The 23538-nt window shown below is 41.2% G+C and overlaps 1 protein-coding gene across 4 annotated transcripts in view; it reads left to right on the top strand.

Moving 5' to 3' along the window:
- The window catches only part of MYO6 (myosin VI), a 79377-nt gene that overhangs the window by 15727 nt on the left and 40112 nt on the right, over positions 1–23538 (top strand). For all 4 annotated transcript variants that reach the window (XM_079970387.1, XM_079970389.1, XM_079970388.1 and 1 more), the window contains exons 7-18: positions 558–655; positions 786–950; positions 2466–2546; positions 6111–6291; positions 6871–7015; positions 13350–13507; positions 14340–14431; positions 15564–15636; positions 16268–16395; positions 18157–18252; positions 18730–18903; positions 23269–23307. In XM_079970387.1, coding sequence (XP_079826513.1) covers positions 558–655; positions 786–950; positions 2466–2546; positions 6111–6291; positions 6871–7015; positions 13350–13507; positions 14340–14431; positions 15564–15636; positions 16268–16395; positions 18157–18252; positions 18730–18903; positions 23269–23307 — 1430 coding nt within the window. The remainder of the gene's footprint in view (positions 1–557; positions 656–785; positions 951–2465; positions 2547–6110; positions 6292–6870; positions 7016–13349; positions 13508–14339; positions 14432–15563; positions 15637–16267; positions 16396–18156; positions 18253–18729; positions 18904–23268; positions 23308–23538) is intronic.

The following is a 23538-nucleotide window of genomic DNA, read 5'->3' as shown; positions in this document are numbered from 1 at the left end:
TTGTAGCTGAGCCATGGGATCAGGGCTGTCCTTTCCGTTATCATCAGATAGTTGTCCTGATCTGGGGATCACAGAAGCAGCTAGCAGGCCTTGTGCATTGTCCTTCTCTCAAGGAATGAGATAATTCATGTGCTTGGGGATGCAGCTGCAGTTGCTTTAAACAAGCTATTGGATGTGTGACTTTTTTTTCTGTCCAAAGCTAGCTTTTGCTCACCTGATAATGCTGACCGTTTCTAGGCAGCATCTTAAGAACTGGAGCAAAGTCTAACTTGCCTTATAGATTTTCTTGAGGGTTTCTTTCTTGAATTGTGTATTGAAAAAAAGGATGGAAGGGTGGAAATGACTGTGTGTTTATCTATAAATATATAAGATGATCTGCTTATAATTTATTTGGAAAAATGTAATTTTATTCAAATTCTTTGAGAGAGTAACACGTTTAGGGATTTAAAAATTGAGTTTGCTTTTCTGTGCTTTAAATAGTTATTCTCCCCACCTTTGCATCAAATGGAAAAAATTCATATTAAGCCACTTTCATTTTATTCTTCTTATTTTAATAGCCAACCCCCTTCTAGAAGCCTTTGGAAATGCAAAGACCGTTCGTAACAACAACAGTAGTCGCTTTGGAAAATTTGTCGAAATCCATTTCAATGAAAAGGTATCAGTACTTTTTTGTGCATGGTAGGTTTGCACAGGAGCTTCCCTTTTCTTTTTGTAATCTCATTTGGGAAATCCTTTTAAACATAACCATTTCCTCATTCAGAAAAGCTTTATTTTTCCCCTCCTAGAATTCAGTAGTTGGTGGATTTGTGTCACATTATCTGCTGGAGAAATCGAGGATCTGCGTTCAAGGCAAAGAAGAAAGGAATTACCATATTTTCTACAGGCTGTGTGCTGGAGCCTCTGAAGATATAAGAGAGAAACTTTATTTAAATTCGCCAGATAATTTTAGAGTGAGTTGATTGTTCTTCCTCCCCACTTTCCTCCATCTTGCAGGATGCTTACAGTGAAGTTATTCAGACATGAAACCAGGGTAGCCAACATGGTGCCATCCAGGTGATTCTGGACTACAATTCCCATCATCCCTGGCAATTGTCCGTGCTGGCTTGGGTTGATGGGAGTTGGGAATCCAACAACAACTGGAAGCTGCCAAGTTGGCTACCCCTGTACTAAACCTTGATTTTTGTGCCCAAAGTGGTTGAATCTTCAACTTGTCATCATATTGATGCATTCTCCTCTTAACTTATTTTTTATCAGTTAGATCTTTTCATGCATATAAGCATTTTATTTGTGTTAGTGTCCTGTTACACAAGGCGTGGGATGGTTTGCAGGCTGACACATAATATGAAATCAGATCAAAATGATAGGAAGGAATTCAGCGTCGTGGTAAAACAAAACGTTCCATCAGCACAAATACTGCCCACCTATGACTTGCTTTAATTATTTTTTTAAAAAATTGCTATTTGCTCTAGTTCATTTTTACCATACAATTCGCTGTAGCGATGTATTATGAACAGTCCATGGGTGTTGTTTTTCTCTGATTGAATTTCGTTTTAAGGGTCTATTTGTTCCACTGTCCTGGTTTTAAAGTATATTGGGTTTGACCCAGAGGTCTCATGAACAGCTCATGCAATATTTCCACTGGAGGAATGGAAGAGGCGATTTATGCTGATTTCCCCATCCCACCCACCCCCAAAAATCTGCACTGAAAGGTTGGCCTGTTCTTCTGAACAGTATGTAAGGTGGTGCTGAGGGGCTGCAGGCATAGGAAGAATTTAGCTCAAATCTCCCCTCCCTATCCACTGGTGGGAACTTCCACTGGATATCAGTCTGTTCCACATAGGACCCCTTATATTCATGGAAGAGCAAGTCTTGATCTAACCCAGAAATAATACCTGCATTTTCAAATAATTAAATGTATAATAGGATGTAAATGAGAGGGACACGGGTGGCGCTGTGGGTTAAACCACAAAGCCAAGGACTTGTTGATCAGAAGGTCGGCGGTTCGAATCCCCGCAATGGGGTGAGCTCCCGTTGCTCGGTCCCAGCTCCTGCGCACCTAGCAGTTCGAAAGCACGTCAAAGTGCAAGTAGATAAATAGGTACCACTCCAGTGGGAAGGTAAACGGCGTTTCTGTGTGCTGCTCTGGTTCGCCAGAAGCGGCTTAGTCATGCTGGCCACATGACCCGGAAGCTGTACGCCGGCTCCCTCGGCCAATAAAGTGAAATGAGCGCCGCAACCCCAGAGTCATCCACGACTGGAGCTAATAGTCAGGGGTCCCTTTACTTTTACCTTTACCTTAGGATGTAAATGAGACCATAAAGTAGGCCTCAAGGCAAATTTACAATTCTGTAACATGATGTTATAATTACATCCTGTAACATGATGACGATACACCATATTTTTCTACTTCCTTCTATAGTTTTTGTTGTTAATTGTATCTTTTGTTTTCCTTTGCTTCACAACAGTATTTGAATCGTGGTTGCACTCAATACTTTGCCACCAAAGAAACAGATAAGCAAATTTTACAGAACCGCAAAAGTCCTCAGGTATGAGAGCTACTCCGTATGTTTTACATTCATGTTTAAAAGCTCAGACTTTGCAAAGCAGCAGCAGCATTTGCTGCCGCCATCGCTTGCTGCTATTTCACATCTGGTTCACATGGTACGACTTATTTTTGCTTTGTATGCAAGCAGTTTGGCAGCACTGATCCTTGTTTGAGAACAGGGACTGAATGTCACCACCACTACTACTTCAGACAAATGATTGGCACTGTCAAAAATGACAGCAGCCATCTGTTAGTGCATGCAGATCCTAATGTGCAGCTGGAAAACCTATCCACCGCTCTATGTAAGGCCATTTCAACTAGGACCCATTGTCTCAGCTGTGGCTTCCCTTTATGAACCGAACTTTTATTCATGTATATATGGATTAATCTTGGGAGGTTCTGTTCTTGCCTATGTGCCCAAGTTGTAGCCACTGAAATTTCGTTGGCACACATTCTTTAGGGAAAGTGGCCTATAATTGAATACCCAATTGGATTCCCCACCCCACCCCAATCTGACTATTTAAAGAAATTAAACAACAACAACAACACAGCAGGTATTTTTTGCTTGCTGTGTAGTTTAACATTTCACTACATTGTTGAGTTTAAATACCTGCAGAAGCCCAAACGTACAGAGTGTATATTGTAATGCTGGTCTCAGTAAACTAAAGAAGCAGAAAAGCAAAATTCAATAAAGGTATGCTATTGGGCTGGGTTGTTGATCCTGATTTCCCTACCTCCCCACTCCCTAGTCATCGCCAGTATATAGCCTCCAGGTGGGTACCTGTTCACAGAAATGCTTCACTCCCCATGTGAGTGCCCACAACAATTGCAATTGTGGTCCATTATTGGTTGCTCTTACAAGGGGGCTGCCATGAAGTCTTAGTTAGTGAGGCAAGAGGGGAAAAATCCCTTTCTCAGTGCAAATCTTCTTGCCACGTCAGTGCTTTATCGCTAATATGGCAGCATAGCATCAGGCTTATAGTGAAGTGCTGGTACCACAAGCCTAAAATGGGCTTAGGTTAGTAGCTACTCATGGTTTCTCTCTGTAACTTGCAATGCTCTTTGGGCATGTAGGAATGGTTTATATTCGTACCCCAGAAAGCACATTGGAGAACAGTTAGCTTATGTACTGGCACCTTTAGGATTATTTATTAATTTATCTGTTTGTGGTAACTTGGAGCTGTTGCATGTCCAATCAAGTAATTTGCCCAACTCCTAGTATCGCTATGTAGTGCGGAGACATTAATTTTTATTACTATTATAAGACACGTGTAAGTAATAATTAAAAATAAATAAAAATGACAGTATTCTCTCCAAAGGATCAGTCATATAAAGAATGCACAACCAACTTCATTTAGCCATGAGTGGGCATTGCTTTATAACTATGTATTTATTCACACGACTGCTTGGACCAGTGGCACTTAAGGGTCTTAAATAAACTTTTAGCCACGGACTGCATAAGACAGTGATGGCCAAACTTGGCTCTCCAGCTGTTTTGGGACTACAGCTCCCATCATCCCTAGCTAACAGGACCAGTGGTCAGGGATGATGGGAATTGTAGTCCCAAAACAGCTGGAGGGCCAAGTTTGGCCATCATTGGCGTAAGACATGCTCTCACAGCTGTGGTGCGGGTGAAGGGTGGTCAGGTGAAAAAAGGGGATAGGGTTTCTGCTGTGTCACAAACTTCACCTGTTGAAATTCCCTCTTCAGTTCAACTGTTAAAGGTGCGGGGAGCCCTGACTTTTCTTTTTTCTTCCACCCGTCCATCTTATGTGGATGCCATGTGAAAAAACTAACTTCTTCTCAGTTCAGTGGGTGATATGTGTCTTTTACATCTACTTGACCCCTGTACTGATCAAAAGCTTTGGTTGTTGTGGGCTAAAAGCCATGTGAATGAGCCTGGTGTCAAAAACTTGAAGGGATTGTTAATGTTAAATGAAGAGAAGATCCATCTTGTAAATACAGGGATCCTTTTAAATATAGATATGTGATCTTGAAGGATGACCTATTTTCAGAGGTATATTAGAATGCAAATTCTGTCTTCGGTTTTAAACAAATATATAGTCTGTGATCTCAGTATGGATCTTGGAATTGATTCCTAAGAATGTCACCTGCCCTTTCTAACTATAAGTTATTCTCTTTCATCAAGCTATTCCATTGTATAAGTCATCTTTGTTGTTTCATCTTTAAACCTCCTTGAACATGTTTTAATAATAGTAAGCGGAGTAATCAATTAATGCTTACATTATTTTTATCCTTTTCCTATCAGGAAGATGAGGTGATCACTTTGTATAATTTGAAATTTTAATTTCATTAAATTGCTACGTGATGTGAATTTTTCAGATGCATGTTAGCATTTTTATTCTTAGATGATTAGATCAGTGTTTCCCTTGTTTGGGATTAAAGTGGGTACAATGCAAGTCAAATTGCATCTTCTCTTTGGGTTTACAGTAAACTTTTAAGATTTAAGGATTATTTTTCTGCATGCTTCCCCACACCCTTGCATGTAGTAGCTTGCTTTTTAGTTAAAATGTTTCGATTTTAGAGGTGGTGGTGGTGGTGTGTGATGTTTGAACTCAAAACAGCTGAATAACCATAACTGTGTGTAACTTTCCCTCCCCACAAAGAACCCATTGCCTGGTGAATTCTTATGCACTATAAAAGTTCATAAGAACTGGGCTATGGACTTCTATACACAGTTCTGTTTGCCAGACCAGTGTTTGTTTTTCTGCTGAATTTTATGATCCCACACTTCATTCATAATCTACGTATATTGCTGTCGCCTGACTTTTCTTGTGCCAAAACTGAGGAATGTTAATATTGGGCCTGAACCAAATGTTCGCAAGCAGACATTTTTGTTCCATTTTATGGGGGCCAAAATGGGGATGGGCCTGTAGCTCAGTGTTAGAACTTATTCAAAGATCAACCCTTAACATTTCCATGTAGGCCTGCAAATGATTCCCTTCCAAAACACTGGAGTGAGCTCCTAGTCAGCTTTGACAGTTCTGAGCTAGATCAACCAATGATCTGAATTAGTGTGAGGCAACTTCCTTTGTCCTTGGCTCCTCCTTATGCAGCTACTTGATTACTGCCTAAATGTTTGGCTGCTTTCTCAGGCTGCTTTGACCTGATTATGTGACAGCAAACAGTTGAGGATCATGTAGCATCTGTGACAGTGTCACGCTACCCTGTCAGAATGCTATGAAGCCTATTCAGAGTGAGGACAATAATTCCTGCCCTCACTCTTAAGGGCTGTTTTCTTGAAGATTTTCTAAACGAGAAGATACTTCTCATATTTAACACTACTTCCATACATTCTTCTGGTAGATTTTTGTGAAGTTTCAAATCACTCTGCCCCATATACTCCTTTCTCCACATTCAACATCGTCCTCCACATTGATCTATAATGCTAGACAAACCTTGCTAGAACACAAATCTTGATTTTTATGTGTGGTATTTCTGAGCTCTGTCCATCAAATACACTTTTGCTTGCTTTGGCTGGATGTTCACCAATGGAAATATTAGTTCCAAGCATTTTGAGACTGCTTTTGTTTTGCTTTTATAGTACTTGAAATCAGGCTCCCTGAAAGATCCTCTGCTTGATGATCACGGAGACTTTAACAGAATGTGCACTGCGATGAAGAAGATTGGCTTAGATGATGAAGAGAAGCTGGATCTCTTCCGGGTGGTGGCTGGCGTTCTACACCTTGGGAATATTGATTTTGAAGAAGCTGGCAGCACTTCTGGTTAGATCAGTAACTTTTGTTTCATTTTGCATCGAGCAGTGTTGCTTCTTTGGTGAAACGTTGGTGCGCTTCAGCAAAGGAACACAGAGGATTCCTTGTTTGTGTGTGGTGATTTACCGTATTTTTCACTCTATAAGACGCACCAGACCACAAGACGCACCTAGTTTTTGCAGGAGGAAAACAAGAGAAAAAATATTCTGAACCTCAGAAGCCAGAACAGCAAGAGGGATCGCTTTGCAGTGAAAGCAGCGATCCCTCTTGCTGTTCTGGCTTCTGGGATAGCTGCGCAGCCTGCATTCGCTCCATAAGGCGCACACACATTTCCCTTTACTTTTTAGGAGGGAAAAAGTGAGTCTTATAGAGCAAAAAATACGGTTTCTTTCTTTCTTAAGAGATATGCCTATTATTATGTGTGTGATTCTGCCTTGTTCATTCATGCTTTGTGGAATAGTTTGTGCTGTGTGTTACAAGTAGCTGTATAAAGAAAAGGACTTTGTAGGCAGTTGCTGGTTACTTACTTTAATGATTTTTTTTAACCCATTTTTTAGCTGTTTTCCCCTCTTTTGCTTTTAAAAATAGGTGGTTGCACTCTGAAGAATAAATCTAGCCAGTCTCTGGAATGCTGTGCAGAGCTCCTCGGTTTGGACCAGGATGATTTGCGTGTAAGCCTCACCACCAGAGTCATGCTGACAACAGCAGGGGGCACCAAAGGAACGGTTATAAAGTAAGTGGTTCAGAAAAGCAGTGTGTTTCTCTTTGTTTCTCTCCCCCCACCCACCCCAAACAGCTGCCCTACATGGTAGTTGTCTTTTTTCAAAAACGGAGATTGTAAAAATTGCCTATTAAATCTTTGCTTTGAGCTATTCGGAAATGTCTTACTTGCAACTGTTTATGGCGGAATAGAAATTTAGAGTTGCGTTCCTTTCCTTTTTACTTTTTGCTTTGTTCTGCAAGATGAATAGCACTTTCCGAAGAGCAATAAAACATCTGTTGCTGTGCCAAATTTATTTCTGTCTCCCTTTCATCCCAGTGTGCAAGAGAGAATATATCTGTGCAATAACGGTAAGGGGGAAAAAATTGCCTGGCAGTTTTGTTAATGATTAACCTGTCAAACGCTAGCAGGGAAAGTGAAAATGCCTTGCAGTGTGTCTCGGCACAGCTTGAATCCATATTCGCATAACAATAATTGCTTAAAACCTGGGAGTAAGCATGATGTCTGTACTAAGCGTGCAGCCTGCACGGCTCCTTGGAATATTTTAAAGATGGAAGTGGAAAACTCCAATGTTCGCTCAGTTCTTTAAGCACTGCAACTTACTCTTTTGTGTGTGTGGTTTGCAGCACTGTGCAGCAGAACTGCCGCTTTATAGGCATGAGTTATGCAAATAGCCTGCTATGTAAACGGTTTGTCTCCTGTCAACATTGCTTGAATTGTGGATGGGTTCTGTTCAGTCACTTCGGTTATTAACAGCTCACTCTCGCAATGATTCATCTTACCAGTGATTTACGCTAACTGAGAACCTTGCCTACTTCTGCAAGATGACTTGGTTTGGCTTGGTTTGAGGTGGGCTTTCAATGCACCACCCCAAATTTCCATTTTAATTACATGACATTGTGTCAAGAGCCCAAAGTTCGTACCTTTGGATACCATTTGCTTAGGATCGCTTTCTCTGATGAGGCTGGCTTTTCCTCAAAAAGAGAAGGCGCAATCCAGTGGGAAGAACTCTTAATGAACAGAATGAGAATGTGTTGCCACTTCGATATCACTTCTGACTTAATGCAACTGGTAGGAGGGCAGCAGTGGGGAAGGAGGTCATTCTGTACAAGGAGAAGGATACAGAGCAGCAGGCAGTGCAACCACTCCTGCGCTCATGGTGAAAAGACACTTCCACTTGTTCAAGGCAGTCCTGCTGAGTTCCCCCAATTTGCCTCTACTGTTGTAGCCCTCCATGCCCCATCACACACTGACCTTCCAGAAGTGGGGGACTTGAAAGCCCATTTGGTGCACTACCCTCCCATGTTTTCTTGAGTGGAGCCAGTAAACCTACTTGCCATTCAGGAGGGCCTTTAAAACACTGCTATATCATGAGTTTCCAGCTTCATTCACTTCAACAACTTTCAGTGGGCATTGTTGCTACCCCCCCTCTAATAAATCAAGGTGTACTTTCCCAGGGTACAAAAGGTGAGATGAACTTCATCTTTAACCAAAAGTTTCCTTTCTGTGCTATAGGATGGCAGAACTGAACAAGCTGTCAGTATTTTGTGGGAGGGATTCAAGCAGGAAGTTTAGGTTTGCGCTATTCAAGGGGTTGCCCTAATTCAGAAACAGAACTTTTGCAGTTAGGAAAGTGATGGGAAAACATGAGATGACCGACTGGCCAATGAGAACATGTATAAACACCCCACAAGCAAATTGGGATGAATGCTGATTGTATAACAAATCGGAACAAATGTTCAATAAAGAACAGATATCATCTAACTTCCACATAAGCTTTGTGCAAGCAAATCAGGATAAATGCTCAATAACTAGGGCATCTGGAGGAGCCCCAGGTCTAGATTAAATTCTGTGTCAAATATTGAACAGGTTTCTAAACCAAAGCAGGTGCCCATTTTTAGATTATAAACATGATCAAGAACTTGTTGACATGACTATTCAGCGGTGGAGCAAACTTGCTTGGAAAATGATAGACCATCCTTTTTCAGAAGGTTTTCAGTAGAGGCTGAAGGCTACTGATTAAAGAAATTGTAAAGCTGGATTTCCTACATCTGCAGCAGGCTTGGGTAGGTGATCTTGGAGGTCTTGTCCGACTCTATGGGCAGTATTCAAGCAGGCATTACTCATAGTATGCTCACTCAAATTAATGGGCCTGACTTAGTCACGTTCGTTAATTTAAATGGGCCTGCTCTGAGTAAAACATAGTAGAATACTACCCAGTGATTCTATGAAAATCTAGGAAATGCAGCCACTTTTGGAATGACTAAAGGAAGAACAACAACAACAAAAAAGATGATTGCTGCACTTTCCCAATTGAAAGTACAGAGAATACTTAAGTATTAAGATTTAGGAAGAATGAGCTGCTTAATAGGTAGTGGGGATGAGCTTGATGAGATAAACAGAGATGACTTGGCCATGGTACTCTATGGCTCTGGCGACTTCCAGATTGGATTATTTTAATGCGCTGTACATGGGCTGCCCTTGAAGGCGACTTGGAAACTTCAACTGGTTCAAAATGCAGTGGCCAGATTATTGACTTTGGGGGGGGGCTGTCCCTAGACAACATTCAAACGCCCCTGTCCAAATAAATTGTCGGTTAATTTCTGGAACCAGTTGTGCTAGTGTTTGCCCTTCCTTACAAACCTTCTTTGGCGTTAAGATCAGCAGAGGGACCCTCTTAGTAGTTCTGCTGCTCCCAGATGTTCGGGGTAGTGATGGCCTAGGAGAGGACATTCCCCATGGCAGACCCTTAGTCTGCTCTCAGCCCACAGAGGTATATCTGGCATCTTCCCTATAGAGCTTTTGGCGAATGCTAAAGACATATTTATTTACCCTGGCCTTTCAAACTTGAGGTGTGTGTTTTCAGGGCCCACCCTCTCCCTATGACTGTAATTTATTTAGCCATTTTTAATTTCTGATTTTTTAATTGTTGTTGTAACCTTCCTGGGACCTGTTGGTTAAGGGTGAGCAATCAATTTATTAATAATAGTAACAGTTAATAAATGAATAGTTTTTAATGTAACTATTATGCAGTAATGGGGACCCAGGTTTGCATTTTAGATGGGCCCTGCCTCATTCTTGGTCCCCTGATGCTTGCGCCAGTATTCCCATGACAAACCATAAACCTGTAAAAGGGCAATTTGACACCTGTGTGACTTCTGGGAGCATGGAATTTGATCTTTTCTTATAGCCACAGCATTTTGACTGTCTTAATATTTCAAGATTCCAAAGTGTTGGGTAGAGCTATGAAGGCCTGAGGAGGGGGGAAATGGAAGAATTGGGGGAAATCCCAGTCCCCCCCCCATTTTTCTGTTTTTTGTCCTGTTGTGTTTCCAAAACAATGGGGGGGGGGGATCCAGAACAATACGGGGGGGGGAATGGGTCCTACCCCACATTTTCCATTTCCTCCCAGGCCTTCACATCTCTAGGGCTGGGGTGCCCATCTCCCAATCCTGTAGAAATAATATTGAGGGATAAGTTTGCATTCTGTTTTGAAGAGGTTCTGCAGCATCATATTTTATAGTATAGATGACTATATAGTTACTTCTAAACTACAGGTGTTAATGTATACTACTTTCTTCTTCCTTCAATTTCCTTTAATTTTGAAATCTGTGGAAAGTTGCTGGGGTGTTATTTTTTTTTTGGGGGGGGGCCCTAAAATTATGGTGTGCCTAGTGCCTTATATAAAAGATTGGCAGTTGACATGAACGACGAGGATTACAGCGCTGAGCTCTTAAACGTATCAGAAGGGGAATGTAAAGGAACCTTCCCTCTATTTATAAGATAGGATTGCTGTCAGTACCTATTACGCTAAGATAAATCAAGAGATAGTACATTAAGGCTAATTACACTCTAATGTAATGTAGCTGCAGCCATTCCTAATGAACAGATGAACAGAGCCTTCATTTCCTAGTTACTTCGTTTGCAATAGCGGGGAATTCCAATGCACAGCAGCTTGCCTTTACATAGGGTTTTCACACAAAGGAGAGGCGTTACTGCGATAGAGGAAAGCCTGCCTTTTATACCCTTAAGAATGGTGTAATGCTAGACAGCTGCCCTGCAGGCTCTCTACAATTCCTCTCTGTGTTGACCTAGAGAAGAGCGCAGTGTAGAGAGGACTGTAACTCCTAATCCTTTTCTCTGACAGTGTCAGCATCTCGGTGCAAATGGGATTGTGTTTTTTCAACAGGCTGGGCTTAAAATTGCCAACAAAACAGTTCAGATTCCCTGTGCAGCTTTCAGTTGTTTTTCTCTTTTCTTTTTGCAAATAAGTGTTCGTTGCTGCCAGGTAAGGGGGAAGAGGGCAAAAAAGTGAAACGTCTTAAAGTTTCTATCCCCTCCATCACAACAGAAAAGCTGTCTTGGAAAACCTATTTTCAGTGTTAGCTTTCTTTGTGTCTACTTCTGTTTTCAGTGCATGCCTGTATGCTTGTGAATAAAACAAATCAAACTTTCCACAAAAGGCACGCCCTGCTCCTGGTGGTTTGTTACAGGGTGTGCATTTTTGTGGCTATTTACTGCAATGAGAAGGCATTCTTCACAGGAGGTTGGGCTATAGATGACCCTCCTTTCTCTCCAATATTTTGAGTTTTAGGTAGCTGCAGTATTCCCTGACTGGCTATAATTTCATGCCACCCCCCCCCCCCATCATGTGACATCAAGTAGCCCACAAAACTAATTCTGAGTGAGGGCAATTCTTCTGAACAGGCATTGTCCAAATAAGTCTCTCTTGCCCTCAGGGGTGGTGTCACATTGCCGAACCTAAATTGCTGTGTGATGAGATCATTGTTACCAGGAAGAAGGTCAATTTTAAAATACATTTTTTGTGTGTGCTGAGAATAGCACATTTGGCTCAGCCCTCAAAGAAATATACCTGGAATATTATCCTTTCCTTGTTTGAGATATTTCCTTCTCTTCTTTCCAGTTTCTCCTCAGGATCCAGTGTTTTGAATCCGGCCTTTCCTCCTTCATCTTCCATGCTCTCCCACTTTCAACTGAGTCTGCTTCCTTCCGATTGTGGATTTTAAGCATTTTAAATAGCAGTCTTTCATCTTGTGTGCTTTGTTACATAAAACAGGATGTAAACAGTAAAAAAAAAAAAGGGGGGGGTGGCAGAGGGCAATGAAGTGGTTAAATGAGAAATGCCAAAGAGCTTCTTTACCTATTACCACAGAGTGGAACTAGAGGATATGCAAGGGATTAGTACATCAGTTTCTGCTCTTCCTGGTATTACATAATGAAGGAAGATGTTATGTGCTCAGTATTTGGATACAGCTTTCACGCAGTTCCAGGGAGCCTAGAGAGAGGATGTATGACCTCTTTTAAAGGAGTTCACCACAGAGCAGCACTCCATATAATCGCCTTGCTAACACATGGGGCTGTTTTTGGGCTTGCGGACAGTCTGGGCTCAGTGTAGTGTAGTAGTTAAGAGTGGTAGACTCGTAATCTGGGGAACCGGGTTCGTGTCTCCGCTCCTCCACATGCAGCTGCTGGGTGACCTTGGGCTAGTCACACTTCTCTGAAGTCTCTCAGCCTCACTCACCTCACAGAGTGTTTGTTGTGGGGGAGGAAGGGAAAGGAGAATGTTAGCCGCTTTAAGACTCCTTCAGGTAGTGATAAAGAGGGATATCAAATCCAAACTCCTCTTCTTCTTCACGTGAACCGATGCATCCATGTAGGTAGCGTGACTGTGGCTGCCCCAGTTTCCATGAGGGTGGCAGCATTTTTCAATCCTCTGCTATAATGAAAATTGACATTGCTGTGTATACAGCACCCATGTGGGGGAGACACCATTCATGCAAATTGGTGTCTCCACATTGGAGCTGTAGACACAGCAGCTCCAATTTTGCAAGCTCAGCTCGGCCATAAGACCAACATTATCTCCAAGGCATATGAACCACTCCACACATTCCGTTTTGCTTTTCAGGTACAGGCACCCTACAGCTATGTTCAAGTGGTGAAACTCCTGTCTGTTGCCTTAATGCATGCATGTTGGAACAGCAAACTTAAGATTTTACTGGTACTGGGCCCTCCAGCAAGGCTGATGGGTATTAGGCTCCCGGCCTTTTTATTGGTGGCCCCCCATGCTTCTGGAATTCCTTCCCCTAAGAACTCCACTTGTCCCCTTTTCTTGTAGCCTTTAAGAGGACAAAAAAGCTTAAAAAAAAGAAAAAGAAAATTCCACCATATCACTAAATCTTTATTTATGGTGTTATCTGAGGTTTTGAAGATTATATCTTGTTTCGTTCTGTCGTTTTGCATTTGTTTTGGGAAGTTGTGTTGTGAGGGCTTGCCACCAAAAATGGGGAGAACTGAAATGAACAAATATCCTCTTGTTACCATGCAGGGTTCCACTGAAAGTAGAACAGGCGAACAATGCACGTGATGCTCTGGCAAAAACTGTCTACAGTCACCTCTTTGACCACGTGGTAAACAGGGTAAACCAATGTTTCCCTTTTGAGACGTCCTGTTTTTTCATTGGAGTTCTTGATATTGCAGGTTTTGGTAAGTCTTTTGCCTAGGGAACTCTAAATTGCTGTTTAGCTTTAATATGGTTGCTGTATTGCATCATCTGCTTTCAGACCGTGCTCTGGGACCTAGTTAGTGATCTGTATTTCTTCCATTGGAGTGATCACTTAGTGTTGTGTGTAAGTCTGTTGACATTCAAAGCAGAGTGAGCATTACATCGGATTGGGGGAAGCTAAAAGTCCAAATGACTTAAGCCCGATCCCAGGAAACCTTCCCAAAGCAGTGATCAAGATGTTGGCATTTATGTTGTGGTGACACTTCCTTTTTTTAAAGTGCTATGTAGTCTGGCGGTATTATTCAATAAACAAGCAGTGTAATCAACCTATAGCAGAAGGAGCTGTGGGAGCTCGGAGACTGGGAGATCAGCAAGTAAGCTGGGTAGAGATTAGATACCCTGAGTTCCTGTTTCAAAGCTCCTTCTTTAAACCACTGTGCTACCCTGGCTATGTTACCTGTCTTCAGCTTAATGGAAGATGTGAAGTTATCTAAAGAAATATGGCAACAAATTGTTCTCATTAAGCCTTGGATGCAACTGGAATTCCCATGGTGGGAAGAGGAATTGAGTCCACGACTCTGTATGCAATTACCGTCAGAAAGTCAGAGCTGCTACCTGAGCACTTCCTTTGTATTTTAGAAGAGAACAGTAGGGGATAGTCTAACTTCACTCTTCTGAATTGCAACTGTGTTTCCTGCATGGAAGACCTAATGTTGGAACTCTGTGCCTTAAACCAACATAAGATTATAATAAGTGTATTTCCTAGTGACGCCCCCACTGATTCTAAAGCATATTAATTCCTTTATTTTACAGAATATTTTGAACACAACAGCTTTGAACAGTTTTGCATTAACTACTGTAATGAGAAGCTGCAGCAGTTCTTTAACGAAAGGATTCTCAAAGAGGTAATTGTATACAACCATAACAAATTTATTATGGCATGGACCACAGCCCGCTTCTTCAGATGCATGAAGTGTAATCCTCATTTGGCAGGTGGTGGGAATGGGACATACAACAATGAATGCAGAGTGAAATTCAGGGTAATCCAGTGATAAGTACCTGAAAGCAAAGTATTTACAGTGACCAGTTAATAAGGCTGTTCAGTGAACAAACCCATTAGTCTTTAAGGTGCCACAAGACTCTTGTTTTTGCCACAACAGTTTAACACAGCTACCATTTTAGAATGTGATGCATGTTGTTTATAGTCATTTCACTGAGGTTTTTCTATTACCAGTGTCTGATCTGCAGATACAATACATCTGCAGATCTTTGCCTGTAGCAATTCTAGGAGTCAACTCCTTGAGTCTCATGGACTTTTGAGAAAAGTTACACAAATATTGCATTACATAGATACCCCATATATGTAATTTTTTAAAATAAAAAAATAGTGATTTGAAATTCCTTCTACGAAGATGCACAGAAAAGTTGTGTCTGAATCAGCCTTATTTCCCCCATTCACATTTAAGAGCATGCATATAACTGATGTGCTTGAATGTCCTACCGGATTTGAAAACCATGAAGAAAAACTTCCAAATGACAACATTATTTTTCAGCTTCCACTTCAGTGCACATGGTGATGCTAGTTAGACAGCAATGCTGGAATCATTTGAACAAGGTCAGCCTTCATAGCACCTCTAGCAATTTGACAAAGGCCTGATGTTCGAGATACTGAACAATCATATTCCCAGAAACAAATAAGGCAAATGACATAGGAGGTGGTTCAGGGCACCAGAAAAATATAGGATTGTTGTTTTTTGGAAGCTTGAGCAAAAGTGCCGAGCTATTTCAGAACTGTTTCATGCCACAAAGTTCAGGTTGCTTAAGACTGTGAAGTGGCTCATCACTGAGAACATTACTCGTTCTTCGATCACAAGATCAGCTTGACTTGAAATACAACCAAGCCAGGAACAGGGATGGTGCTGGCACTCATGTGTGACATTGCTAGCATGTACCTTCGGCCCTCACGTAAAGGATATGAGAAGTTGGACAGATGAGCAGTATTTTACTCATACAATAATTTCATTATTTCTATTATAGGAACAAGAACTTTACCAGAAAGAAGGCTTAGGTGTCAATGAAGTCCACTATGTAGATAACCAAGACTGTATAGGTATGCATGTTGAATTCTGAGATGCCGTTTGTGTAAAAATAAAAGAAGTTTTATTTGCTATGCTTTTCATTGAAACTGAATGGTAGTATATCTGTTTTGTTTTCCTTAACCTTTAACATTCTTGGAAGCGGCAGGAGTGTAAAATGGGCCATTTCACATGATTTTTTTAATGAAAACATGCCGTATTTTACAGCTGCTCCTTTCATATTTGATAAGAGATCCATATTTTGAAATTTTAGTGAAGGGACATAATGTGAAACTGTGGTTTGCTTAAACATAGTTTACTTTAAGGTCTGGTTCTGAGCCTCACTATAAACCTGGATTGTTTGGGGGACTGATAAACCAAAATACGAAATCACAATTTGGAGGTACTTTGCAAAAACTAATTGTTGTAAAACATCTGAATTCACATATTGTTGACAAACCGCAGGTTTGTTGCTTAGGTTGTTAACATTTACTGCTAAGCCACTTAATATATCAGCTAATAGAATAGCGGTTTGCAGATTCTGCAGATTGCTCAAGAGCAGATGTATTTAGGAAAGGTAAAAGCTTTGTATTGCTTGGTAACACTCTTGTCACTACTCTGTATATACTGTATTAACTAGCCTGTTGGCTTCTGTCTTGCAAACAGATTTGATTGAAGGGAAATTAATAGGTGTTCTTGACATTTTGGATGAAGAAAATCGGCTTCCCCAGCCAAGTGATCAGCACTTTACATCAATGGTACATCAGAAGCACAAAGATCACTTCAGACTCTCGGTAGGCTTATTTTTTTTATATTGGCATCACTTTGTTTACCCCAAGTTATAAATTGTCATAAATAAAACAATTGTACATCCAAGATTCCCCATTATCCCTTTTCTGTCAGATGTTCCAGAATACTTTCCTACTGACAATACTGGTCTTATAGAGGCTCATTTGCTTGGAGAGAGTGTAGCTACAATTACATGTATATGTATTTTGGTTTCTAATTGCAATGTGTGAATGCAGGACACAAGGACAGAGAGATTGACTGCAGAGAACAAGGAAATGTTTGCTTTGCAATGTTTGGTTAACTCACCAACCCTCAAAAATCACCTTTTCTCCCGCATGACAGCTTGGTTTAGCAAAAAGTTCCCATCTCCACAAATGGGACATTATCTAAAATATTTCTAAAATAACCAAAATATTTAGTTAAGGGTGCCATTTTACATAATGGATGGGCCACACAGATGAATGTCCAGTGCACCCATTGCAGCTATCATGTCACCTTAAATTCTGAATCAACCCATTTGTTATGAAACCCAGTGTGTTGACCCCACCATAGGGAAGCGTCCTTGGCAATAGTTATGGCAGGTTTTATCTCCATATGTCTTTACAGCAAAACGAAAGGGAATATTATAAACGTACACTCCTGATTTATTTACCATGGCCAAGCATAAAGAAGCATTTGGTCTCTGAGGTTCTGGGAGAAAGTCAGTACAATTGCACACTTTGAGTCACAGAATTTTAAAAGGAGGTGGATAAGAATCTGCAGTGCATCACATTTAATTTCTTAGCCACTTTCCACAAGAACTCTCCAAGTGACATATACAGATAAGATTCCGATACACAATACTCCACCAAGCTACAATGAAACCACTAATGTGATCATATTGCAAAAACGAATATGTCTATCTCCCTAATATAACCTTGACCACCATCCCTTCTGGCTGTGATTGCAATCTAGTTGCCTTGGTCACAAACTCAATATAAAATGTGGCTTCCTTACAGTTAAATAGAGTAGGCTGAAGAAAGCATGTGGCACCAATTTTGATATGCCGGCTGTGGCTCCTGGTTTGTTTCTAGGTTCAGTTTAATGAGTTGTCTTTGACCTTTAAAGACCTAAAGTGCCCAGGTCCAACATACATGTCTTCTCTCATATATCTGTTCATTAAGATCTGCTTCATAGGTGGTTTTTTTTTGGGGGGGGGGGTATGTTGGGTCCAAGGTTTTGGAACTTTGTCCCTGGGGAAGTGTGGTCTGCCTTTGCATTGCTAGTTTTCAGTTGCATCTTTCAGAGGGCATTCAAGACCCCCATAGCTGCGATATTGCCGTTGGGCATTTTAGTTGTTGTTGCTGGGGTTTTTTTTTAAATAGGTGTCAAAGCTATTCTGTATGTTTTCTATGCTTTGAACTGCTTTGACACAACAGGTGTGGCATTAATATTTTAATTAATAAATACATAACCCAACCAGGATCCAGTGCAGTCCATGTGGTTGGAGTCTTAGCTGCCTTCACTTTCTTGCCCTTTTTAGTTGAACACCACGAGGGCAGTGAAGAGCTGCCATTTAGCAGTACATTAATTTGTGGCATGCCAAAATGGCTGCCTAGAACTGGCATGTAAAAATGCATGGGGCTTACAAGAGAGAGTAGTTTTCTAATCTATTTTCTTTGCTGTTTTATGTACGTAGTTGGTCATTTGTTTTGTATTTATGATTTTATAGTTCTATGACACCTATAAATAAATAACATAAATAAAATGTTGATTTTAAATTTCAGATACCCAGGAAATCTAAACTGGCTGTTCACAGAAATATCCGAGATGACGAGGGCTTTATAATCAGACATTTTGCAGGAGCAGTATGTTACGAGACAGTAAGTGAACATGATTTACTGAATTTCATCTTCTGTATAGTTTTAAAAATAAATTATTTATATCTGTTGTGTAGTGGATCCTTGTGAGTGTGGCTGAGCAGATAAAATATATTCAGCTACATGGTGAGAATCTACGAAGGCTATAGGAAGAACTCAACATCATGCTTAGGACCCCACCAGATAATTTGAATATTGAAGAAGTTTCATTGGGAAGAGGTGTTAATCTAAGTTGGCAACACTCTTTGTGAGAGCAACTAAAAGTTTCTGAATGGTGTAACCTAATGAAGTAAAACAAATTTTGCTTCTGCTTTTTAAAATCATTGAAGTTTGGTCTGCAGTGTCATTTTCCTATGTGCAAGGTGCCACTTTCCTATGTGCCATTTTCCTATGTGCCCAGGTGCCACAGTGATCAAGTGATAGCATAGACATGTGCAAACTTTCCCTCCTATCTAACATTATTTTCATTATTTTCCTCAGACCCAGTTTGTGGAGAAAAACAACGATGCTCTGCATATGTCTCTGGAGTCCCTTATATGTGAATCCAAAGATAAATTTATCCGGCAGCTCTTTGAATCCAACACGAACAACAACAAGGACCATAAACAAAAAGCAGGGAAGCTCAGTTTCATCAGTGTGGGAAACAAATTTAAGGTATGGGCATGACAAACCTTCTCCTTTCTCGGACTCCTTTCCATTTTCTGTGAACACAACGGGACTGTAAAGTTAGGCAGACAGCATGAGTGGTTTCAGTTTCCCGTATTCCTCTTGTCAGACCATCCTTGTTTACTCAGAAGCAATCCCTGCTGGTTTCATCAGGATTTCCATTTTCTAGGATGTATGCTCAAAATGGCAACCTCAAACAGTTTTGTGATATGACAGCTATAGCCCATGCAGTCTGGCTTTTGCTGTAGTAAACTGAGGCAAATCTTCAGTGGCTTTTTGCCTTTTCCTGATATTGAAGCAACATTTCTCCATGCCCTGAGGATACTGGGGTATTCCTTCTGTCCTCCCTCCCTGTTTTTTGTAGTCCGTGTTTGAATTTCAGAAAGGCCTGTGCGATCTCCAGGTAACACTGCACCACACATTTCTTCCACACATCCCTCTGCCTCACTTCTGTTCCTTGCCCTTCCTTTATGACTCACAAGCAGCATGAATGGCTTCTCTCTCTCTCACACACACACACCCGCTTTTGCAATCTGCCTCTGCAACATTTTATGTGGGGCTTCTTGGACTCTTCAGTCGCACACTCACACTTGCACTCACTTCCACCATTGCCTCTGTCATTCCACCTTCTCTTGGGCTGTGGCTGCCGAAAGTTGCGACTGAGACTTCACCACATGTGAAAGCATTGAATGTTGCACAGGGAGCGAATGAATTGCCAAAATGGGAATCTGTATTAGTTTAATACTGTATGTTTAGTGTCTGTATTAACTGCAGACTCCGAAGCAACTTCTTATCAGAGCTAAATGTGTGGTTTAAAAAGCTTTGAGAATTTGCACATTTGAAGCGAGCCCCTTCAGTCAACAGAAGCTAGCTGTGGGTGTCCCATTGAGACAGTAAAGTATATTTAAAGTGTTATCATTTCTCTGAACCCTCTAAAAATATTAATAGCTTTGACAAGACAAAACAAAACCCCAAAAACCTTGGGGGGTTGAGCATTCCTTTTCTCATCCCCCTGCCCTTCTCCTAACAGTATTATCTGATGCTTTTCCTAATTTTTCCTTTTGTTCTTAGCTGTAAATCTGACCTCTGTGTCTTCTGCTCTTTCTGTGTTAAGCTCTGTTTTTCTGCTTCCTTTCCCTATTCATCAGTTTTTATTTTAGTTGGCTTTTACCAGCTCAGGATGGCTGGAGGGGAAGCTATAGGGGAGTTGAGAGGAAAAGCAGGCAGAGGCAAAACCAAGGGCTGCAGGTAAATGTATCACCTTCGTGGACTCATTATTTATCAAACTGCAGTAATTTCAGCCAGAATTCTTATTTCTAGCACATCAGTTTTGCTTCATGTAACGTTAGAAAAATGCCTCCACTCCACAGCAGGGTTTTTATTTTTGTTGCTGGTTCCCTCAACAACCCATGCATTAAAAATCACGTATTAAATCTGTGGTGGGACCTGGGAAGGGCAGTAGCTCAGGGTTGGACTGTGTGCCTTGCATGCAAAGGGACTTGGGTTCAATTCAGTTAGAGATGGAGGGGAAAGCTCATTTTCTTTTTCACTTTCGTTTTTTAAATTTTAAATTAAATACCACAACCATCCAAATAGAGGGCAAAGTAAAATATATTGAGAAAAATGGAAAGAGAGAAAATGGTTGGAGAAAATAGCTTGCATAATGAGATATTATTAAATTAACATAAAAGAATATACATTATTAAATTAACATAAAAAGAATATACAGGGGTACTTTGCCTGCAATTTGATTGTTGAATGAACAGAGCCCATAAACTTGTTTTGATCATTATATTTTAAAGTGTTTCTGTCAGCTTTATCATTGTGACATATTCCCAAGCTTTCCTCAGCCATTGTGGGTTGGTTGGAGGGTTTTTATTTTTCGATTGCTGGGCTGTATAGAGTTTCGCCATAATCAAAAGAGTAGTTACTAATTAGAGATAGGGATTTATAACTTCACTGCATGCAAAGAAGGATTGTGTTTGCATTTCTTGGTAATGCAAAGCTGGTGATTTCCTGCTATATTCAAAATTATAACTCCGAGATGTTTTGCTTTTGCACAATCTTAGAAGATATGTATGAAATCTGCCTTAGTTCTTTTTCTCCTCCAGCAGTACTCCTTTTGTGAAATTCTGGAGAAAGGCTGCCACACACTGTAGAATCTGGCGTAGCCAACATGAATGATGATGGACCACAGCTCCCATCATTCCTGGTTAGAATGAATGGGAGTTGTGAATCATCATTATTATTAATAATAATTTCCTTTCCATCCTGCTTTACATTTTTAAGGTGGGGGTATCTCAAAGTACGCAAATAAAACAATCCAAAAGAAAACATTACAAAATAAAGTCAAATATAAAGTATTCATCCAAAGCAGCGTAATTAACAGGAAACTAAAATATCATCTTAAAGATTTCAAATGAAATCTTTACTGATGGAGGTTAAATATAAAATGTTGCTTGGTTTTCAAATAGAAAACGGGTTTACAAAGATAAGCCATTTTCCATGGGTAGAAAGTGTAGGTATGTATTTCCAAAATCAAAATGCAAAAGGAGGATTTCAGGCATGCGGAGAAGTAGATGAAATTTATAGGAGGGCCAAGGCGTTTCAGCTTAGCTGAAGATCCCTCTGTTACTTGGGATTGCCACAAAGCCTTCCCATCCCCCCAGCCCCCTTGAATGGCCTGATAATGGTGGCTGGAATAGGGTTGGGGGAGAAGTGGGACGGTATAGGATAGCAGAGCCAGTCTCTGTGCTAGGCTAAACAGGTGAGGAAGATGCTCCCTGCTTCTGGCTTCTGCCAAGCCCAGCACGCTATGAAACAAAACCCCACTCTTCCTGAGGGTCCGCTAGTATGCACAGAGGACTTGGGGAGGTGAGCAGGTCTGTTCCTACTACTCACTGGGCTTTGGGGCAAGGGAAAGGTAAAAATCAGTGCTCAAGCCTACATTGCTGTTTTTGCCTCTCGGTTGCAATGCCAGGTAAGAAACTGACTCTGCTCCTCCAACAAGTTTCTCTGTGCATGCCAGGTGAGTCATTGGATGGGTTGACCCTCTTTTGCCCAACATGAAAATTGCATTTCCCTGGGCTCTGTGCAATGCCAAGGGAGGTCCGTGGGGGAAGGGAAAAAATATTGGTGGTGGATGTGCCTTCATTAGCAGGTGATTGGCTTTGTGAATCACCATTTGAAACAAAAACTAGACCACTAAGTCAATGCATAGTCTATATTTTAAACATTTTGTAACTTCGACCAACACACCCTAATGGCTGAAAAAAGTGTTTATTGAAACCTATCTGGTTCCTGATGAGTTATGTGCAAACATCTGCTGCATCTGGCAAAGTACAAGACTCCCCTCATCATTTGGGATACTGTGTCTGATCATACACCATCCACTTAATCCATCTAATAACATGGATCAGGATATCTATGTGCCAGGTGAATGCATAGTGTAAGTCAAGGGGAAGCCAAAGTGGTGCCCTCCAGGTTCGTTGGGCCAAAGCCCCTGCCACGCCTGCCCCTGCTAATGCTAGCTGGGGCTGATGGCATCTGGTGTCTGACAACACCTGCAGGGCACCATATTGGCTTACCCTTGTGTTCAGTGTTTAAAAGAGTAGCTCACATTTAGCAAATTGGTGGTGCTTTCCATTGCATAGAAAGGAGACATTCCTAAAGGCCACTTGGGTAAGAGAAGCATTTATGTACCAAGTTGTACGTATGAAGTCGGGTGGAAGAATTCTGGTAGTGGTATGGTATGGCGTTGCTGCTTCCCACCTTAATTCTCTTGCTGCTAATGCGGTTTGACTACGAGTAGCAGGTGAAGGTGTTGGTATTGTGGACTGACAGATCCTATGCACTCATTCTCCTTTTCACCTCCATTTGAGCAAGTGCATGTATGCATGGGGAGCTCGTGCTAAGTGATGCATGCAAGTAATGATGTGTCCTCATGAGTGTAGCCCAGGAGGAGGCGGGGGGGCAGCTGCCCCCATCAAGTACCGTATTTTTTGCCCTATAGGACGCACTTTTCCCCCTCCAAAAATGAAGGGGAAATGTGTGTGCGCCCTATGGGGCGAATGCAGGCTTTCGCTGAAGCCTGGAGAGCGAGAGGGGTCAGAGGCCCCGCGCCTGGGGGGGGGGAATATATATTTTTTCTTTATTCCCCCCCCCCCCAAAAAAAAACACTAGGTGCGTCCTATGGGCCGGTGTGCCCTATGGGGCGAAAAATACGGCAAATCAATAAAAACATTTAATTAACTGAGGTTCTGCCCCCCCCATGAAACCTGGCCATGCCAGTCTATGTCCTGTGTGCCTAATCTCCCATTCTCCATTTTGATGCAATTTCCTTTGCTTTTACAGACTCAGCTGAACCTGCTCCTGGAAAAGCTTCGCAGTACAGTAAGTGGAGATTCTTTACCTTCTGTTAACTCACATTTATTTTAATTTTTTTTAAAATTGCATTTACACCAAATCTATAGATTTCAAATGACATATTGCAGGAATAAGTTAACAGTATAACCACTGCTTTAGCTCTTATCTGCTGAAGCATGGCTGTTCCATGATCCATGTCAACAAGTTAGTTATTAGGGGTCAGATGTTTTGGATATTACCATCCAATACATGAATTGA

Source organism: Podarcis cretensis (assembly GCF_951804945.1).
Source record: "Podarcis cretensis genome assembly, chromosome: 3".
Lineage (NCBI taxonomy): Eukaryota > Metazoa > Chordata > Lepidosauria > Squamata > Lacertidae > Podarcis > Podarcis cretensis.
Note: the sequence above shows the minus strand (reverse complement) of the source record. Positions and strands in the feature narration are given on the sequence as shown.